This window comes from Onychostruthus taczanowskii, unplaced genomic scaffold (assembly GCF_017590055.1).
Source record: "Onychostruthus taczanowskii isolate IOZ18803 unplaced genomic scaffold, ASM1759005v1 scaffold24, whole genome shotgun sequence".
In the NCBI taxonomy this organism is placed as follows: Eukaryota; Metazoa; Chordata; class Aves; order Passeriformes; family Passeridae; genus Onychostruthus; species Onychostruthus taczanowskii.
In genome coordinates this window covers 3191358-3208074 of record NW_024499684.1, presented here as the reverse complement: position 1 = coordinate 3208074, position 16717 = coordinate 3191358, and the positions used below count along the sequence as shown (strand labels likewise).

Sequence of the window (16717 nt, the reverse complement as noted above, 5' to 3'; positions counted from 1 at the left end):
TCCCATCCTGCTTGTTTTTCTCTCTGCAGCCCACGGGGTTTGTGCTCTTGGGCTGAGATTTGGATCATTTGTCCTTGGTGCCCAGCTGGAGCAGGAATTGTTTTGTCTCCCTGCTCTGTGCAGAGAGCTCACCATCCCCTGATGTGAACCCAGACCCACACACTGAAGCAGCACAGAACCTGAAACATAGAAAAGCTAAACCTGAGGCATCACTTGGAGAACAGGCCCTGGGGACTGAGGCACTGTTGGCACCCAGGCTGCAGTGCCAGCTGCTATCAGTTCCAGCATCCTGGCTGGAATTTCAGCCAGCTTGTCCCCAGGTGCTAGGAGCAGCCTCCAGGATTTAATATTCTGAAAACAAACAAGCCAGAGAGCAGAAAAACCCTGCTAACAGCAAAACTAGGCAAAAAAAAAAACCCCATTCAGCTGCAGGGGAAGCAAAGCAGGTTGTGGGTTTTTCTCTGGGAAGATCCTTCCTTCCAGGGCTGAATGTGCAGCTGGGGGGGATTGTGTTCCAGTGGAGTTTTGTGCCTCTTCTGTGGTTGTGTCTCAAGGACAACCAGCACTGGCCCATTCCTCAGCAAAGGGGGACTTGAGAGAGCAGCTTAAAAAGTAAATCCAGAAAGCTCAAGGAATTTTTTTTTTCATTTTGGTTTGGATTTTTATTGGGTTTTGTGGGATGGTTTTAGTGCTTGCTGTTTTTTCTTTTAAAGAAAACAACCTTCAGTTAACACCACTTATCATTTTGGCACTGTCTAAAGATTTTAAAGCTATTTTAAATACACAAAGAAGCAAGAAAGTTGTTCCAGAGATTTGGGCACAGTGAAACAATCCTGAAGAGGGATCTGCAAACTGTAGCACCACTATTAGGTACTAGTTCCTCCCATGCTCTTCAAGTAATTTATGTTGGAGAGACAGCTTTGTAAATTAGATTCATGGTCTGTTTCACTCCTATGCAAAAAGTGGATTAAAATGTTGATCATTTTAGTCTGGGTTAAGCTGGAAACAATGATTTGGAAATGAAAATGAGGAAGCATAATTTAACCATTCTGTACAAATATCTCCTTTGCCATTAAAAGGAATAATACACAATTTCATTTGCACACAGATAATGCAGACAGAAATTGCAAAGTTGTGATTAACTCTGCTTTGGCAAGTCATTCAGTCCCATTACAAATGTATAGGTTTAAAAAATGTTCACTTTATAATTGGATAGTATCTCTCAAGATATAAAAATTTAATTTTATTCCAGTGCTGCTTTCAATTTCTCAGTGGACAGAGCCTGGAGGCCACATTTCATAACATGCCTTTCTGAGTCACAGCATCAAATATTTATGAAGTGTTTATTTAGAGCATTGACAAAATCCTGTAGATCACCTCTGAATCCCTAATGGAAATCCAACACCTTGGGAGCATGCAATTAATTTCAGCATTTTTTGTAAGGAGACTGCAGAATTCCTACACAGAATTCCAGGCCCAGGCCAGTTATCTTTTGTAGTCTGAAAGCACTCAAGGTGATTAGCATGTGTTTGCCTCTGTAGAGCCTGAATTTGCAGGTGTTTATCCCATTCTTTGAGGTGCTTGGATAAGAACCAAGCAGCCTGAGGGCAGAATAAATAAGGACATTTTATGATCACACAAACCCCAGGCCTCAAATTCCCATGTGAGAACCTGGCTACAGAGAACCCTGGAGTGTCTGTAAACAAAACCCCAAATCACCAATATAAACTGAATCCAAGCCATAAAAATAATTAATATGTTTTCAATGCCATTCATGTGACCAGACACCCAAGATACTTCAATATGGAAACTGGTTTTTACAGATTTTCTCCATAATCAGTGGAGGATCTCCATAATCTGTAGTGGATCTCCCACTCCAGAAATTCTTGGACAGAAAGTGCCCAGCTTCAGCACTTGGAGCACAGGCTGCTGTCCCAGGTACAGAAGGAAAGCTTAAGGATGGAGGAATCCTCAGATCTCTCTTCTCATTCACACCTAGGTTTGCCCAGGCCTGCAGGAAAAGCAGCCTAAGAGAAAAATCCCCTCCCATGTGTCTTAGTGGACTTTCACACCTCTGGGACCTGAAGCTCCAAGAGAAAACAAACAAGAAACAAATCTCAAGAACAAAGTGCAGCAGGTTCAGTCTGTGTAAAACCTGCAATGCAGCTCTTTGCTGCTACTCCTGCTTCCTCAAAGGAACTGGGGCTTAAAATCAGAGAGAAACTCTTACTAATGGGACTGAAAACCAGCCCCAGAATGCTGCTGGACCCTCAGCACTCTGCCTTTGAGCTCTACAGAGAAGTGGATTCCATCTCAACTTGGGATCAGGGCATGCTGACAGCACCAGTCCATCTCAACCTAATTTATCCTGGCTGGCTTTGTTTATTGTGCTCAGCTCCAGGACAGTGGTCTCTGCTTTGGAAAGGGAGCTGATGGACTGCAGGGAGCCTGAACCTGTGAAATGGAACAAGCTCAGATCTCCAAGTCACCTGAAATCAAAGAACCGTTTTAATCATTTAAGGATTCACTCGAGTTGATTTTTTCTGCAGCCACGTACCCACTGCACAGTGCCACAAACACAGAAGAAGTGGAAGTGATTCCTTTCAGAGATGGGCTCTATTGTTACATAAACACTTCCATGAAATCATCATGAATCACTTGAAGGACAGTGTGATCCAGCTGTACATTATTAGTGACATTTAGTAGTAAACAACTCTGCTACCAAGACAAGCAGAGCACAGGCATCAGAAATGTCTGAAGGTGGATGGAGCAGGATTCCAGGAAAGATCCAAATGGTGTATGTGGGCAAATCTGCCCTGAGCACACAGCCTGCAAATGGACTGACACAAATTTCAGCCCTTCTGGTACCGATGTCTTGTTATTCTTTGCTGCTCTAAGGAGGAAAAGCAGCACTTCTTACAGCTGAGAAAAAAACCAACCCAAAATTGACTGGAATTACCCCTCAACACTCAATATTGGTATCTGCACAGACACACACCACTAGAACTTCTGAAAATAGCACACAGAAACCTAATTAGCACCTAAATGAAACACTTGGTAGCTCAGACTTCCAGTATTTCTGTGGCTCCTGTCTATATGGAACTTATCCATAATGAGCTCTGCACGACTCTGAGCACCATTCTGGGTGGATGTGCTCCTGATGAGGGAACTTTCCTTCCCGGAGGGCTCTCCTCTCTCTGAAAGGGATGCAACTGCTGAAACAACCCTCACCCTGCACTGCATCCCCAGGCCCACCCTCCTGTGGCTGCTGCAGCACTCCAGGCTGGAGCAGGACAGTTCAAGGGCTCCCTACCCTGCTCCTCCATCAACGGGGATGCAATTCCCCCTCCCATGACCTGGGAGCACGCTCTCACCTTGGCAAATACACCTCCACTTTTTGTTTCTTCACAGAGTTAGCCCATTCATTAATCAAGGAGGCCTTGACCAGTGGCTCCAGTGTGGCCAGGGGGACCTCCTGCCTGGAAAGGACAATCATCATGCTGATCTCATCCCCCTCATAGGGGATTTCCAGGACCTGGTAGATCCCTCCTGCTTCATTGGAGCCATCACTGAACTCTCCTAGAGGAGGAAAACAACAAAAACCTGGTTAGAACTATTTTGTCTTTAGTGTATTTACTAGATACTGAACTTAAAATGACCCTCTTCATTGTATATAAAATTTCATATAAAATTGGTTTCTTCATCACAGAATTTCAGGCTTACATTTGATTTCTTAAAGAATACAAGCTCAAGCTATCACACTGTTTGTAGATAATCACACTTCTGGGACATAACTTTCAGTGGTTAGGCAGAGAAGAGCCTAAAATTTAAGGCTGCTGAGACTTTCAGGGAAATGGGCAGAGATTTTATTCAGGAGAGAGGATTTTTCAGTGATGAGATTGAGCAAAATGCTGCCAGACATTTTAGAACCCACTTGGAGCTCAAGCTCCAACTAAAAATGATCATTAGTTCTGCAGTTCAAAGAACCTCTATTGTACCAGTCCAACAGTAAAGAGCAAACATTACTCATCTGAATGTTTAGCACAGCACAAGAAAAATATTTTTGTGATAAGCAGAACTAGCTCAAGAATTGCAAAGAAATTAAATCCAATGGATAAACATTCTGAAATCCACCCTGTGGCACCAAGCAAGTCATTATAAATGTTGGTAGTACCAGTTATAATACACACATTAGGGGGAAAAAAACAAACTCTGAGTCCCTTCTTTGAGCAAACAGCACATTAAAAATTCTAGGTGGGAGAAAAGACAACAATACAAATGGATATTACTGCAACAAACTCATTAAGTGAAGATTTAGTAGCTCTAAATTGCTAAAGGTCTAACTCACCATAGTAGAACTCTCCCTGCTGGTACATCATTGGAATTTGCACTTCACTTTCATCATCTTTAGTAAAAGAAAAAGTTCTGGTATTTTCAGGCCTGAACTGTGACTTCCAGTTGCCTTTAAAGTAGATTGCATTGATGAGAGCCAAGTGAGTTAGAGCACCAAAGTCTCTTGAAGACACAAAATCTTTGATCATACCTAAAAAGAAACCCAGTTGTCAGTCTGCATGTCAAAGTGAGCATTAAATCCAAACTTAAGGCAGCTTGAAAAATGCAAGAAAATAAAAAGCAGTGTTAACATGTAATTTCCAATTCAGATGTTTCATTAAATCTCCAATTAAAGTGCCAGTGTTTTGTAAACCTAAATCACAGTGTAGGTGTGTAAACCCTTCCATCAAGGACGTGTTAGGCAACTGTTTCTTGATCACTACTAAATATACCCTACAAGGAAGCCACGTGGAGAAAGGGTCACATTTGGAATGTTCACCCTGCTGCTATGAAACAGTTCAGCACTTCCATCTTAAGGCCAGGACTTTGTACAAACTTTGGTTCCAATCCAAAGAAGCACTTAAATGGCTGCTTGATTTAAAGGGGCTAAGAGCACCCATTGCAGCTTCACCTGGGCCAGTTCTGAAGGAGCTTCAGTGATCTTCTGTTGAATTCAAAGCCAGGACTAAGCACCAAAAATCCACATAAATTCCCAGCATTTGTTCCAGTGGCATTAGCTCTTGAAAAGCAAAAGAGGAAAGCCATCTAGCATCTGCTCTATTCATGGGAGGTACAGCAGCTGAGCATGGCAGCTGCTTTGCTCCTACTCCTGAATAAGTCATTTACATCAGAATGCAGTCTGGTACCTGCTGCAGCTCATCTCAAACGCCTTGTATTTCACCAAAATCATTCCCAGTTTGATAAACTGGGTGCACTGACCAGATCTGTCACTGTTCTTCAGGAATTACAGCCTCCTTCTGATTGCTTTCTTGCTCATTTCTATTTTTAGCTGACATTGCAATGCAAAGTGTTAAAATAAACATATTCCTCCATCTGATTATTACTCCTTAATCCATGGTTTAAAAAACAAATTAATTCTGCTTTCTGGAGCATATGATCCTGACTAACTGGTGTGAAATTTGTGTATCACAGGGCTGGATTTCTTCCGGGTTGCTGTTTGTACTTCATTTTATCTCTAATGTTCTAAGGAGGGAGGTGTGACCAATACTCACTTGGAGTTGGAAAAAAAAAAAAACAAAAGGAAAACTAAGAAGGAAAACATTTCCAAATTTCTATTTGGTACGCATATTTGTTTTTCCAGCCACATCTTGTTAATACATTAATGAAATGTTAAGAATTTTCCTGCCCAGAGGAACCTTTGATGGTTCTGTTTTCTGCTCTGAGCCTCCCAACATGCTGAACAGGCTGGAACTGAAGCCTGCCTGTGCTGTGCCCCTTTCCCAAGGGGGAAATCAGAGAGAAGGAGACCAGCTGAGGGACTGGAACCATCCCAACCTGATACCAAGAGCCCCCCAGCTGCCCTGGTGGGCCCTGCTTTTCCTTTTCCCTCCGACAGACACCACATCCATGGAAACCCTCTGCAATCTGCTGCATCACTTCCACCCAGCTATTTCTGCAGCCTGAGAGAAAGGGCAGTTTGTTAGGAACAGAATGGCTGCTGTGTTCCCTTGGAACGAACCAGACCATTTTCAAAAGGGAATAAAAGCATTACAGAAGGTGCTTTTCCACTTTGGAGCTGTGCTTTTCAAAAAGGAATTATGGATTAAGTGCTCAGACTTCACTGGGGATGTGTTAATTCCTTCCAGGTGATTCCAATCCCTCCAAATTCCCAATGGTACAACTGTGTCAGAGCCAGACCTCCCTGAATTATTCCCAAAATCCCAACCTTCAGAGTGGGCCAGGGGAAGCAGAATGAGAACATGCTTTGATCCCCACACCAGGAGACTCCCAGATATTGGGACTCTGCATGGATCCAGGAAATGCCACCTCTCTGGGAGCTGCCAAGCCAAGCAGCATCCTGCAGCTCTCAATGTGCATATTTACAACAGTAATTTTGTGCTTAACTCCCCTGCTGCAAATTTGTGTTGTGAAACTGTTGACAGCATTCCTAAAACCAACTACCCTCTCAACATGCTATCTCGTTTCCTCACACTGCAAAATATTACATTATACACTCTGATTTTGTGGTTCAAAATTAGCTTTTTATTCCCCACCATTCTATTTCTCAGTACCTTGTGAGTATGAGCTCCTCAGAGAAGGAGTGATACTCCACATATCCAAAGCACAAGCCAATAACCCCTCTGCAGGCAACTTTTCTGCCACTAGCAATAATACTTTTGCAAAAAAAAAAATTAAAATACTATTAAAATGCCTACCATTAAAACAGTCTCATTCAATAAATGTTACAGATGGTAAGACCAGAGAACAAATATTCAAATAGCTGCCACATGATTAACAATGACTAATATTACTTATGACAGATCATTCCTACACAGGAAAAAATAGAAATACTAGAATTCTTCTCCTGGGAGGAGACACTTGAGTCTCAGACAGAACAGATAAAAGCCAAAGCACCAACCCAACACCACTGCACAAGTCTGGAAGCAGAAACACTTCCTTCTGGAAGTGCAAAAAGGATCACATGCACTTACTATTTGTGTGATTTTCCACCCATTTATTGATCTGAGTAGCAACAGCTGCACTTTGGCTGAAATCTACATTCTCTACTTCAGCTTTAAAGTATTTTTTCACCAGCTGCAGGAATTTGTCACTGACATGGAACCCATTCTGCACGTAGAGGGAGTTGGCGATGTCCAGCACGTAGTGACTTTCTTCAGCAGTTGCCATGTCGGAAAGCTCCTTCAGGAAGGCAAACTCTTCACCTGGGGAAGGAAAAAGCACCTTCAGTGGTTCAGAAAGGAAAATTATTCCTTGGCTTTTCTGCTGAAAACTCACCAGAATGTTTGATGCAGAGGAAAGCCATCTTTTTTAAACTTGTTCCTAAACTTACACACACCTTCAGATCTGAAGGAATAATTTCCAAGACCATATTACTTAGAGCCTGTTTTTTCTACTAGGTACAATTAGTCTAATTAATGACACATTTTAGTCCCATCAGAAGCAAAGCTATCAATGGAAATCTTTTCTACACCAAAAGAGCAATTAAAATATTCTTCTTACAGGTTCCATTTCTAAATCTTCCCACCATAAATTCTTAACGGAACTTTTGTTCCATCTTAAATGCCAGTTGTTTAATGAAAAATGAACTTCAAATCTCGAAACTAAGGCCCTCCACAGCCTCTTCTATGCCAAAAGAAGGCCTAGAATTTCCCGGGATCCTTAGTGGGGCAGTACAGCATCCTTGGCAGGTAATGAGGAATCCTGAACAGGATTAAAGCAGTCTGCTTTAAAATAGGAAGCTGCATCATATGCCTAAAGGTGAAATTTTTAATTTAAAACCCAACAAAATAAACCTTAAAACTGATGGCAATGATGTATTTCAAGCAGAAATCATGGGAACACTTTCACTGAATGCCACTCATACCCTAGAATAGTGAGCAGCCCAGGAAAAACCAACTGCACAACTCCCTCCATTACAGCTGAGGGATAACTGATTATTGTTTTAGAGACAAAATGTAGAACTCAGTTGGTGCTGCAGCCTCCATAGAGAGCCATCAGCTCTGCAGTGGCTCTGACAAACACAGCTTGATGTCTGTGTTCAGAAATTCCTCCCCAAAATCCTTTCACTGAAGACTCCAAAGTCCAGCACATGGCACGAGTAAGAAATTTCATTCAGGTTTCAAAGCAGTTACTTGGATATCAATAGAAGCAATTTTGCTGAAACTACTGCTTTCCTTACCAGCTTCCACTATAATCCCTCAAAAAGGATGTTCCTAAAAATCTTCTCTTTCTAGGGGCCAAGGCAAGTTTATTTTGGAGCAGAAACCAAGATGAGCTGCAGTTTTTGAAGGTTCAGGTACCCCAGCCAGGGTTTTTATGTCAGCTCCACTCAGCTCATGCAGAACCCACACTTTTGAGCCTGCCCATCAAAGCCACCAAGAAATCCAGTGATTTATAACCCATGGACATCAGTAGGCTGTTCCCACCCTTGCTCCTGTTTTTTTCTAAGACAAAAAATAAGAGATGATGAAAAGGCCTCACCGTTTTTCAAGCTGTCAAAGCCCATGGAATGCCGGATTTCCTTCAAGGTGGTTCCATGGGCTCCCAGCTCCACCATGCCCATGGCTATGGCAATGCTCAGAGGGGAGAACAGGATGTTCTCATCCTCCCTGGTGGCTCGCAGCTGGTTGTAAACATTCACAGACAGCTCAGCAATGGTTTCATCAGGAATATTGGTCTTGAAGGCTTCGCTTTGCAAAGCCAGCAGCGACAGCAGTCCAAGGAAATACATGGCTTGAGATTTTAAGGTCTGCAAGAGAAATTTGAGACAAAATAATATAAATTAGATAATATAAAATTCAATTTGAGAGAAAGAAAAACAGTCAACTTTTTAGTCTTAAATCTGTGGGGAAAGAACATGCCTAGAGTTCAACGCACAATGCAGTTACTTGGAGGAGACACTATTAAAACAGAAGTTATGATGTATTTTCACACAAAAGAAACCTCCTCCCTTATGTAATGGTATGTTTGTGAAATCTTCCAGCCCCAGACCAACAAAACACTCAGAGCTTCTACAGAAAAGACCCCAAAGACAGCAACCCCCTCACTCCTTCCCTTTGGAACCGGGGTTGTTTAGCAGCGCTGACCCGGAACTGGTTTGTGTTTCTGCACTTTTCCACCAAGAAGACCCAGAAATCTGATATTTCTTTAATTTGATCTTCTAGTAAGATGGAACTCATTTATCTAAGTCACTTGAAGCCCCCAACAGGTAAAACTTTTTCAAACACTGCGAGAGAGCTTGCTGACACCCGTGACAAAGTTACTGTTCCGTGATGTTGCTCAGTTGCAAAACATGTGGCAAGCAGCCAAAAATTCTTTGAAAGAAAAAAAAAAAATCAATCATGCCTTAGTTACTAAATAAACCCCCTTTTGTTAGTAAATAACAGTGAGAAGTTGGGTAGCTCTGCTAGCTGGGAGTCAACCCCCGCTCAGAGGATAAAGGTACTGTACAGCAAGAAAGATCCAACAGTGGGAACAAGGAAGGAAACTAAATTTAAAAAAGGGTGATGCTTCTGACTAATCCATCCCCCAAGCTTCGCTGAAATGCTCTGGGGTAAGCAACAGTTCTCACTCTACCCCAGTTTAGCTCACACAGCTACTGATAGTAAAATTCCAGCTCCTGGAGCAGGGAATGTGTAACTCCATCCTTCCATTTTTATTTCCCTTTAAACTCTGTGCTACCTTGGCATGCGACCCACTACTGCTGCAAGCCTTGGGTGAGAAACAGCAACCACCAGAGCTCCCGTTTCAACTCCTTCCCTCTGCCACTCTGCCTCCAAGGCACGGCAGAGCAAATCCTCCTGAAGCAGGGGGCTGGACAGGACAAGGCTCAGAGCTTTACCCACAAGTGTTTACAAGTTCTTGTGCCAGGCTGCAGGGCTCGTCAGCGCAGCCCAGATTTGTGTGAATGCTGCTGCTCCACAGAATCAATTTGCATGCAGCCAGCCCAAGTGCCTCTCCTTATGCTTCCCAGCAATCCCGGGGCTGCATTACCAGGTTTTATAGACGTGGCACAAAGTGAGCTTTACACAACATTTATATTCTGCATTTCATCTTCAAAGGCCTATGTAGCATTATCTAATTCACTCACACGGCGTTGAATGATCCATAATTTAAGTGTTATTACTTGCATTTTATAGCTGAGAAAATACAAAGAACAACAGGGTACACACACGTGCCTTGGCAGCCACTGGTGCCAGCACTAGTTAAGATTCCTCCTGTCCCCCAGCCTCCATCAGCCTTTTGTTCAGTCCTGAACTGAGAAAATTGAAGAGATGAGCCAGTGCAGCAATGCCACATGGTTCAGGGGAAAAGGAGAGCCTTGCCTCTCCCCTGCCCCTCATCTCCATTCCACATATGTAAGAAATGTTCCCCTTCCTAAATTTCCAATAAATTATCTGTGGTGGCATCACTTCACTTCTGTGTATTACTTGATCAATCTTCCTCTGATTCTTAGCAAGACAGCAAAAATGTCCACTGAAGGTTCTTATTCTATTTAGGAACAGCACAGAAAAGTCACAGAAGCCTAAAGCATCAGCTTTAATCCTTCTGCCTGTATGTTCCAGGGCACTGAGAGAACTACCCAGCACAAAACACCAGTCTGACCATCATAATTTATTTCAGGAACACTGAGACACTATTTATAACCCCAAACATTATCAACATGCCGCAAACTTCCCCAACAAAACTGCTTAATAGCAGTACATTTTTTTTTTTTAACCTATCCATTTATAAATTATTGACTTAAGGATATTAGGGTTTCTGCTTTAGAAAATAACTGGATTTCTCTGTGATCATGGGCATTGTAGATTTCTTTATTTAAAAGCCCTGCAGCATGCCCCTGCCAGAGTTACATAAGACTTGAGCCAGCACATCACCGTGATAGACTGAGCACAGGTATTATTCTCTTATCCTAAAAGCTGCACAAGGCAAGAAAAGCTTAACAAAGCTCCCTCACACAGGTCTACAGCGGCACCAAAAACGGCACTCAGGAATAGATAAGCAGGAGCTCATCTTGCTTTTGTTGAGGATGAGCCCAAATTTGGGAGCTCTCCCACTCTAATCTATACAAACAAGTTGTGCAGCTCAGTGTGGATGCAATTACACAGAGAGCTGAAGCTTTCCACTCCTGGATCAAGAGCAGCTTGAGCTCACTTGGAGACCTGACGTGGTTAAAACAGATGTGAAATAATCTGCAGTTTTCAGAAAGGGAAGTTCCCCAGCCTTGCAGTTGCAGAGGCAGCTGCTCAGCACTCCATCACTGATCTCTGTCCTGTGTACTACTGCCAGACAGGCTTAAATAATTGCACAGGGGAAGGAGGGGAGAAATTTATACATCTTAATTAAGTGTTTAACATGCAGGTCAGACTGTCTGAAAGGTAATAAAATACTTGTTATTAGACAATGCTGGAACCCCAACATTACATACAAATCAAAATCATATTTCTTTGTGACCACTCAAAAAAAGCTCCTCATGTGAGGCAATTATGTTATATTACTTTTCATTATTTAGTTGGACAGAAAATAGATGGAGACAAATAAAATTTATACTGAAATGCTCTTAACAAGACAAAGTACCAAACTTATGTTTTTAACTACAAGCCAAATCCCACTGATGGCAACACAAGAGGCTGAACTGTGCAGAATAGAAGTTCCCAGTAGGAATGAATTAAACCCAAACAATTTTGATTTCCTCCCCAGCCCTTCCAGATCATTTTAGTCTAGAGAGGCTTTCTAATGAAGTTTACAGTGAAGTTCCTCATATCACCAAGGGGAAAGGAAGATAGGGAGGCAGGAATGAACACATGCATAGAGGCAGAGAATTTATCAGCTCCTTTGCTGGCAATGCTCTCCAAAGTGCAAAAAAAAAAAAAAAATGAATGAGTCCAATGCAAGGGAAGGTGCTTTAAAGCAAACTAAAGATCTGTGGGTGCTGGTCAGTGGGGAGGGGGCTGTAAAACACCACAGATCAATCCTTGCCAGCCAGTGTGAAAATGGTCTCATCTCATCCATCTAATGGGAAACGTCCGTGGTAAATTCCTCAGTTCAATTCCTCTCACACTTCTGGCTCATGCTCACACTGCTCTGCTGACAACTGGGAATCCAGCTCTTAATTATCATTCCAGCCAGAGCAGTTCCTGCTCCTCTGATCCTGCCTGGCTGCAGGCTGGATCACTCTGGGGTCTGTGCTTCCTCAGGCAGGAGGGCTGGGTCCCACCAAGAGCTGGGACTGATTCTGGAGCAGCATCTTCCTTCTCAGCATCCCCCTCCAGTCAGAGCCCACACCCTGGATTGCCACTGCAGCAGCACTGAGAGCATCTTTAAATGGCCTGGACCCTACTCACAAACACACTTCAAGTGAAGGAAATGAAGCTGAACATTATGTAATGCACATCCAGGAACTTAAACAGTCCCTGGGAGTATCATCAAAATTTTACTCAGTCTCTTCTGTCTTCCTCAGACATCCCCAGAACAGTCTGTCACTGCTGATCTGCATCAGTGCAATCTGGTTAAATAATCCTGCAGCACTGGGAAAGGAGTCAATGTCCCCACTGAACAATGTCTAAAAATCAACAATCATCAGTTTCAAATGTTACTGTGTACATTTTGCTTTCACTGGCTAAATATAAGAATAATTTAAAAAAAACTGTTAAAAATGCTTTCACTCCTCACCCACACAGTAATTATGGCCAAAGGTATGACTTCTCATTTGAGGGTGTGTCAGACACAGTTTTGTTTGATTTCATCAATTGTTGCATGAACACCCCTCTCCTAACAGGTAATCAAGGAATCAGCACAAACAATTTCTCCTTGCTACAGCCTCTTCTAGAAAATCAGTTGTGTATCACAAATCCTCACTTGCTACAGAGGTTTGTCAGAGCATATCAGTTTTGTTCTGGCTTGCAACTGTTCTCAGGGGAAAAAAAGCAGTGATGGAACACTAAAACAAACAAAATTCCAGATCTCCATCCTTCAACAGGTACTGGCATTGAGGTCACACCTGGTTCAATTTCCAGGAAACTTTTTTGTTCAGCATTTCAGAAAACACCTACAAAGATATAACCAGCCCCAAAACTCAGCCCAGCACATTTCCCCAAGTGGCCACAACCAGCTCAGGGCTGCTGCTCACCTGCCCTGGGACCAGCCCAGATGTGCATGGGCACAAGGGACACCCAATTCTTCTGATGGCTGAAGAAAAACATTCATCTGATAAATACAGGACTGCTCCTCCAGCTCTTGCCTTTCCCCAGCATAAGGCTGGGATGACTAAGAGGAAGCAGAACAAATTCGCCCCCTCACTCCCACAAACTCTGAACTATTCGGTTCCAGTAAAATGCAGAAGGGGCAGGCGCTCTCTGTAAGCTGAGATATTTTGAGATATCCTATCAACAAACTCCAACTGAGTTCACAGACATGAGGTACCACGGATTTTGAAACAGCGAGACCTGGACTCGGCGTAGGAAGGTGCCAAAAATTCAATTAAGGGTTGAAATCTAGTAGCTTGTACTTGTCAGACAGGTTGAAAAAATGGGTTATAATTTCCTTTTCTTTTACACCTTTACAGAGGGTTTTATAAAGAAACTAATTTATGGCTTTAAAAACCTACAAAATAAAGCTGTGATACATTGCCTTGGTTCCTCAGCACACAGAGACTAAACTAAGATTAGTTGCCTTCAAGATTACTCTTGGCTACCTGCAAGCTAAACACCAAAGGTGTGGGAAGTACAAATGAGAAAAACTGCTGATTCCTGATCAGTGTGTTAAAAAAAAAAATCCCTGTGAGGAAAACAAGTGTGGTAACAGCACTGATTATATTGTCTCCTGCAAAGAGCAGCTGCAGGAGCAGACAGAAGTCTGGCAGGACAATTTGATAAAGCAACAGACGGATTTGCTCAGGCAACAAGACCTGCTGGGTCAGGGGAAAAACCCACTGTGGCTGCAGGCAGGAACTGGGGGATTCTCCTTCCCCCCAAACCCAACCAGAACAGTGCCATGCTTGTGGCAGGTGAATCATGGAAGGATCTGATTTTGGTGTAATTCAGCTACTACTGCTTTGCCAGTTAAATATCACAATTGCTGCAGGCACATTTACTCTGATGATTTCTTGTTGGCAATCACATCTACCAATGAATACCAGACAGAGCCACCACCTAACCAATAACAAGAGCTTAGAAAATGAGCAGAGCGTAGACAATGAACCCAACTTCCCCTCACAAAGAACCCCATCCCAGCCCAGGGATGCAGGAGCAGTGGGTGAGATCCTCAGCTGCTCTCCAGACCAGGAATGGTTGTCATGGCTACCCTGAAGGATGTGCAGAGGAGGCTCCCAGACATGTCCACGATTTGCTCCCAGCTAGTTCAGGCTTGCCTCAGGCCCTACAACAACAGGGGAATGTGGCTGCTGCCACAAACCTCAAGCTGCTTACAAACCCACCTGATCCACTGCAGAACAACACAAGAATGGCCTTTTCAGTCCCTTCTGCTTTGTCCAGCAATACAACCTCTCAGATTTTTATTTGAAGGTTGGGCAAAAATTGCACCTCTAGCCAGCACTACTGGAGCAAAAGCATTCTCACCTCCAGAACCTTGTGGTCTTACCACAACAACCCCCCGCAGAAGCAATGTCACACTTGCTCCCATCCGCTGCTCGCTGCGCTCATCTCCCTTTTCCTCCCCAGCACTCAGCCCCTCTCTCCCTCCAGCACAGCAACTGTGAAATAAAGCTCAAACCTGAGCTGGCTCCACCTCAGAAATAATTTTTCCACAGCCAGGACAACAGGCATGTGTGCAGGGGACAGCAGTGCAAGGATCAAACATGCTGCTGGGATCCACAGCGCTCACCCAGCTCACTGGGATGTGCTCACACAGAGCCTGCCTGGGGGTGACAGCAGCAAATCAAATCCCAATCCTCATAGCACCACACACACAACTCACGAGGTGTTGCTGCTTAGAACCAGCAGAGTACAGCCAAGGAAATGGGAAAATAACTAAATAGCCATTAAGTGCCTCAAGCTACAACTTAATAGATAACCAGCTGGCTATTGAGGACAGCGCAGGCAGCACAGGAAGGGATCTACAAAGTACTTTGGGGATCAGTAGTGCAGTCCCTGGAAGTGGTGACAAGCCTGGGAAATTCTACATTCCTTGGACAGCAGGCAGGCACATCACTGCTCGCTGTGACACGTGTTCCATTTAGCCAGCAAGGCAGCTCCTTCTTGTTAGGGGATGTACTCACATCTTCTCTGCTGCAAAAAAATGTTTATCCCTAAAAAATGTTTGCCCTTAGCCTATGTGAGCATCTGACCTTGTCAGAGACTCTACAGACACTGAGCTTGTTGGAATCAGTTTTTCCCAGTGTAATGACATCTCTATCTCTATCTGCACAAACATTTATTAATAAGTTAAGGGATTTTGTCACCATCTGTCAATTATGGCGTCATTGCCTTCTGCAGCAGGAAACTTTGAGGTTAATTTCATTAGAGAGCAGCACAATAATGATATAGGAAATAGTGGGGTGTTTAAAACTCCAGTACAGAGTGACTAAGACAAGGACCAGTCATTCCATAGGAAGTGTTTGGACCGCACTAAAACCTTGCTCTCCAACACACAGCCAAGTCATGCCCTTCAGCATTCTTTATTCCTGTTTTTTAACTGACCCCATGGCACCAGCAGCATTGAGAAAACCTGAAAGGCAAATGTTACACTGAAAAATTTCATATTGACAATTTTTTTTTCCATTGAATCCCAAATGTTTTTAAACTTTCATGGAGCTTGGCACTGACTCACTAACCTGCTGAGGCAATTATGCAAGCCAAAGTTGTCTTAATTGCGCTTCCTCAAGCATATTCCCTCAGCTCTAATTAAAAAATAAAAAGAGATGCTGAGAAGCCATGTCCAAAATACTTAAATTTGAATAGCCTAAAGCGAACATCTAAATACATGTCTAGACAATTAAAAAAGGTGGTCTTGTTTCCAAATCCACTGCTCTAAGGCCTGCAATTGGGAGGACTCATATGCAATTTCTCTGTTTGTTTCTTCTGTCTAAGAGAAACAAATTTTTAGAAATACTTTGGCAGAATGCCTTATTTTTGACAGCTCCAGTGTGCCCCACAAAGAGCTATAAATAAGAAAACACACATAAAAGCTCTGTGAAGGAGAAAATTTGAAGCATTATGGAACTTGGGGATTCTGAAAGGTTCAGAACTGGGGGAGCGCCTGTGGCTCATCCGACAAAGCCAACACAGTCTGACTGGGGAGAGCTCCAGATACTACACAGGATCTGCTTCCAGCAGACCAAAAGGGGGTTTACCTGGCAAGTTCCACAGAATTATCTTAGTTAGGCACAGCCTACTTGGTTGTGGTGGTTTCACCATCCACTCCTGCCCCAGCGAGGGCTGTCAGTCCTGCACAGCTCTCCCAACGAGGTCTCTCTCTGGGGGTGAAGATGTTGACCTGACTGCTGGAAGGAGGGACAGTGCCCAGACACAGGAGGGGAAGGTGGCTCTCAGAGGCTCTCCAGAACCAATTATGACACACTCCACAATGTGTGACTCTGCAATGACTTGACTTTTCACTGAAAAGGCCAATGCAGTACTCCACTCAGGGTGCAACCATCCAGGGAAGATGCCCCAAAAGAGACAGCAGCATTCCTTTTCCTCCCTCAGACTTCCTTAGGGCTATCTGG

General features: G+C 43.4%; 1 protein-coding gene across 4 annotated transcripts in view; it reads right to left on the bottom strand.

The window, feature by feature from the left end:
- Positions 1-16717, bottom strand: part of SERPINI1 (serpin family I member 1) — a 44391-nt gene that overhangs the window by 12262 nt on the left and 15412 nt on the right. For 3 of the 4 annotated variants that reach the window (XM_041406052.1, XM_041406055.1, XM_041406054.1), the window contains 4 exons: positions 8515-8782; positions 7005-7235; positions 4349-4543; positions 3375-3579 (listed from right to left, as the gene is read on the bottom strand). In XM_041406052.1, the coding sequence (XP_041261986.1) occupies positions 3375-3579; positions 4349-4543; positions 7005-7235; positions 8515-8764 (881 nt within the window). In that variant the 5' untranslated portion in view covers positions 8765-8782. Of the gene's footprint in view, positions 1-3374; positions 3580-4348; positions 4544-7004; positions 7236-8514; positions 8783-9119; positions 9243-16717 lie in introns of those variants that run through there. The other variant, XM_041406053.1, reaches the window with a different exon arrangement.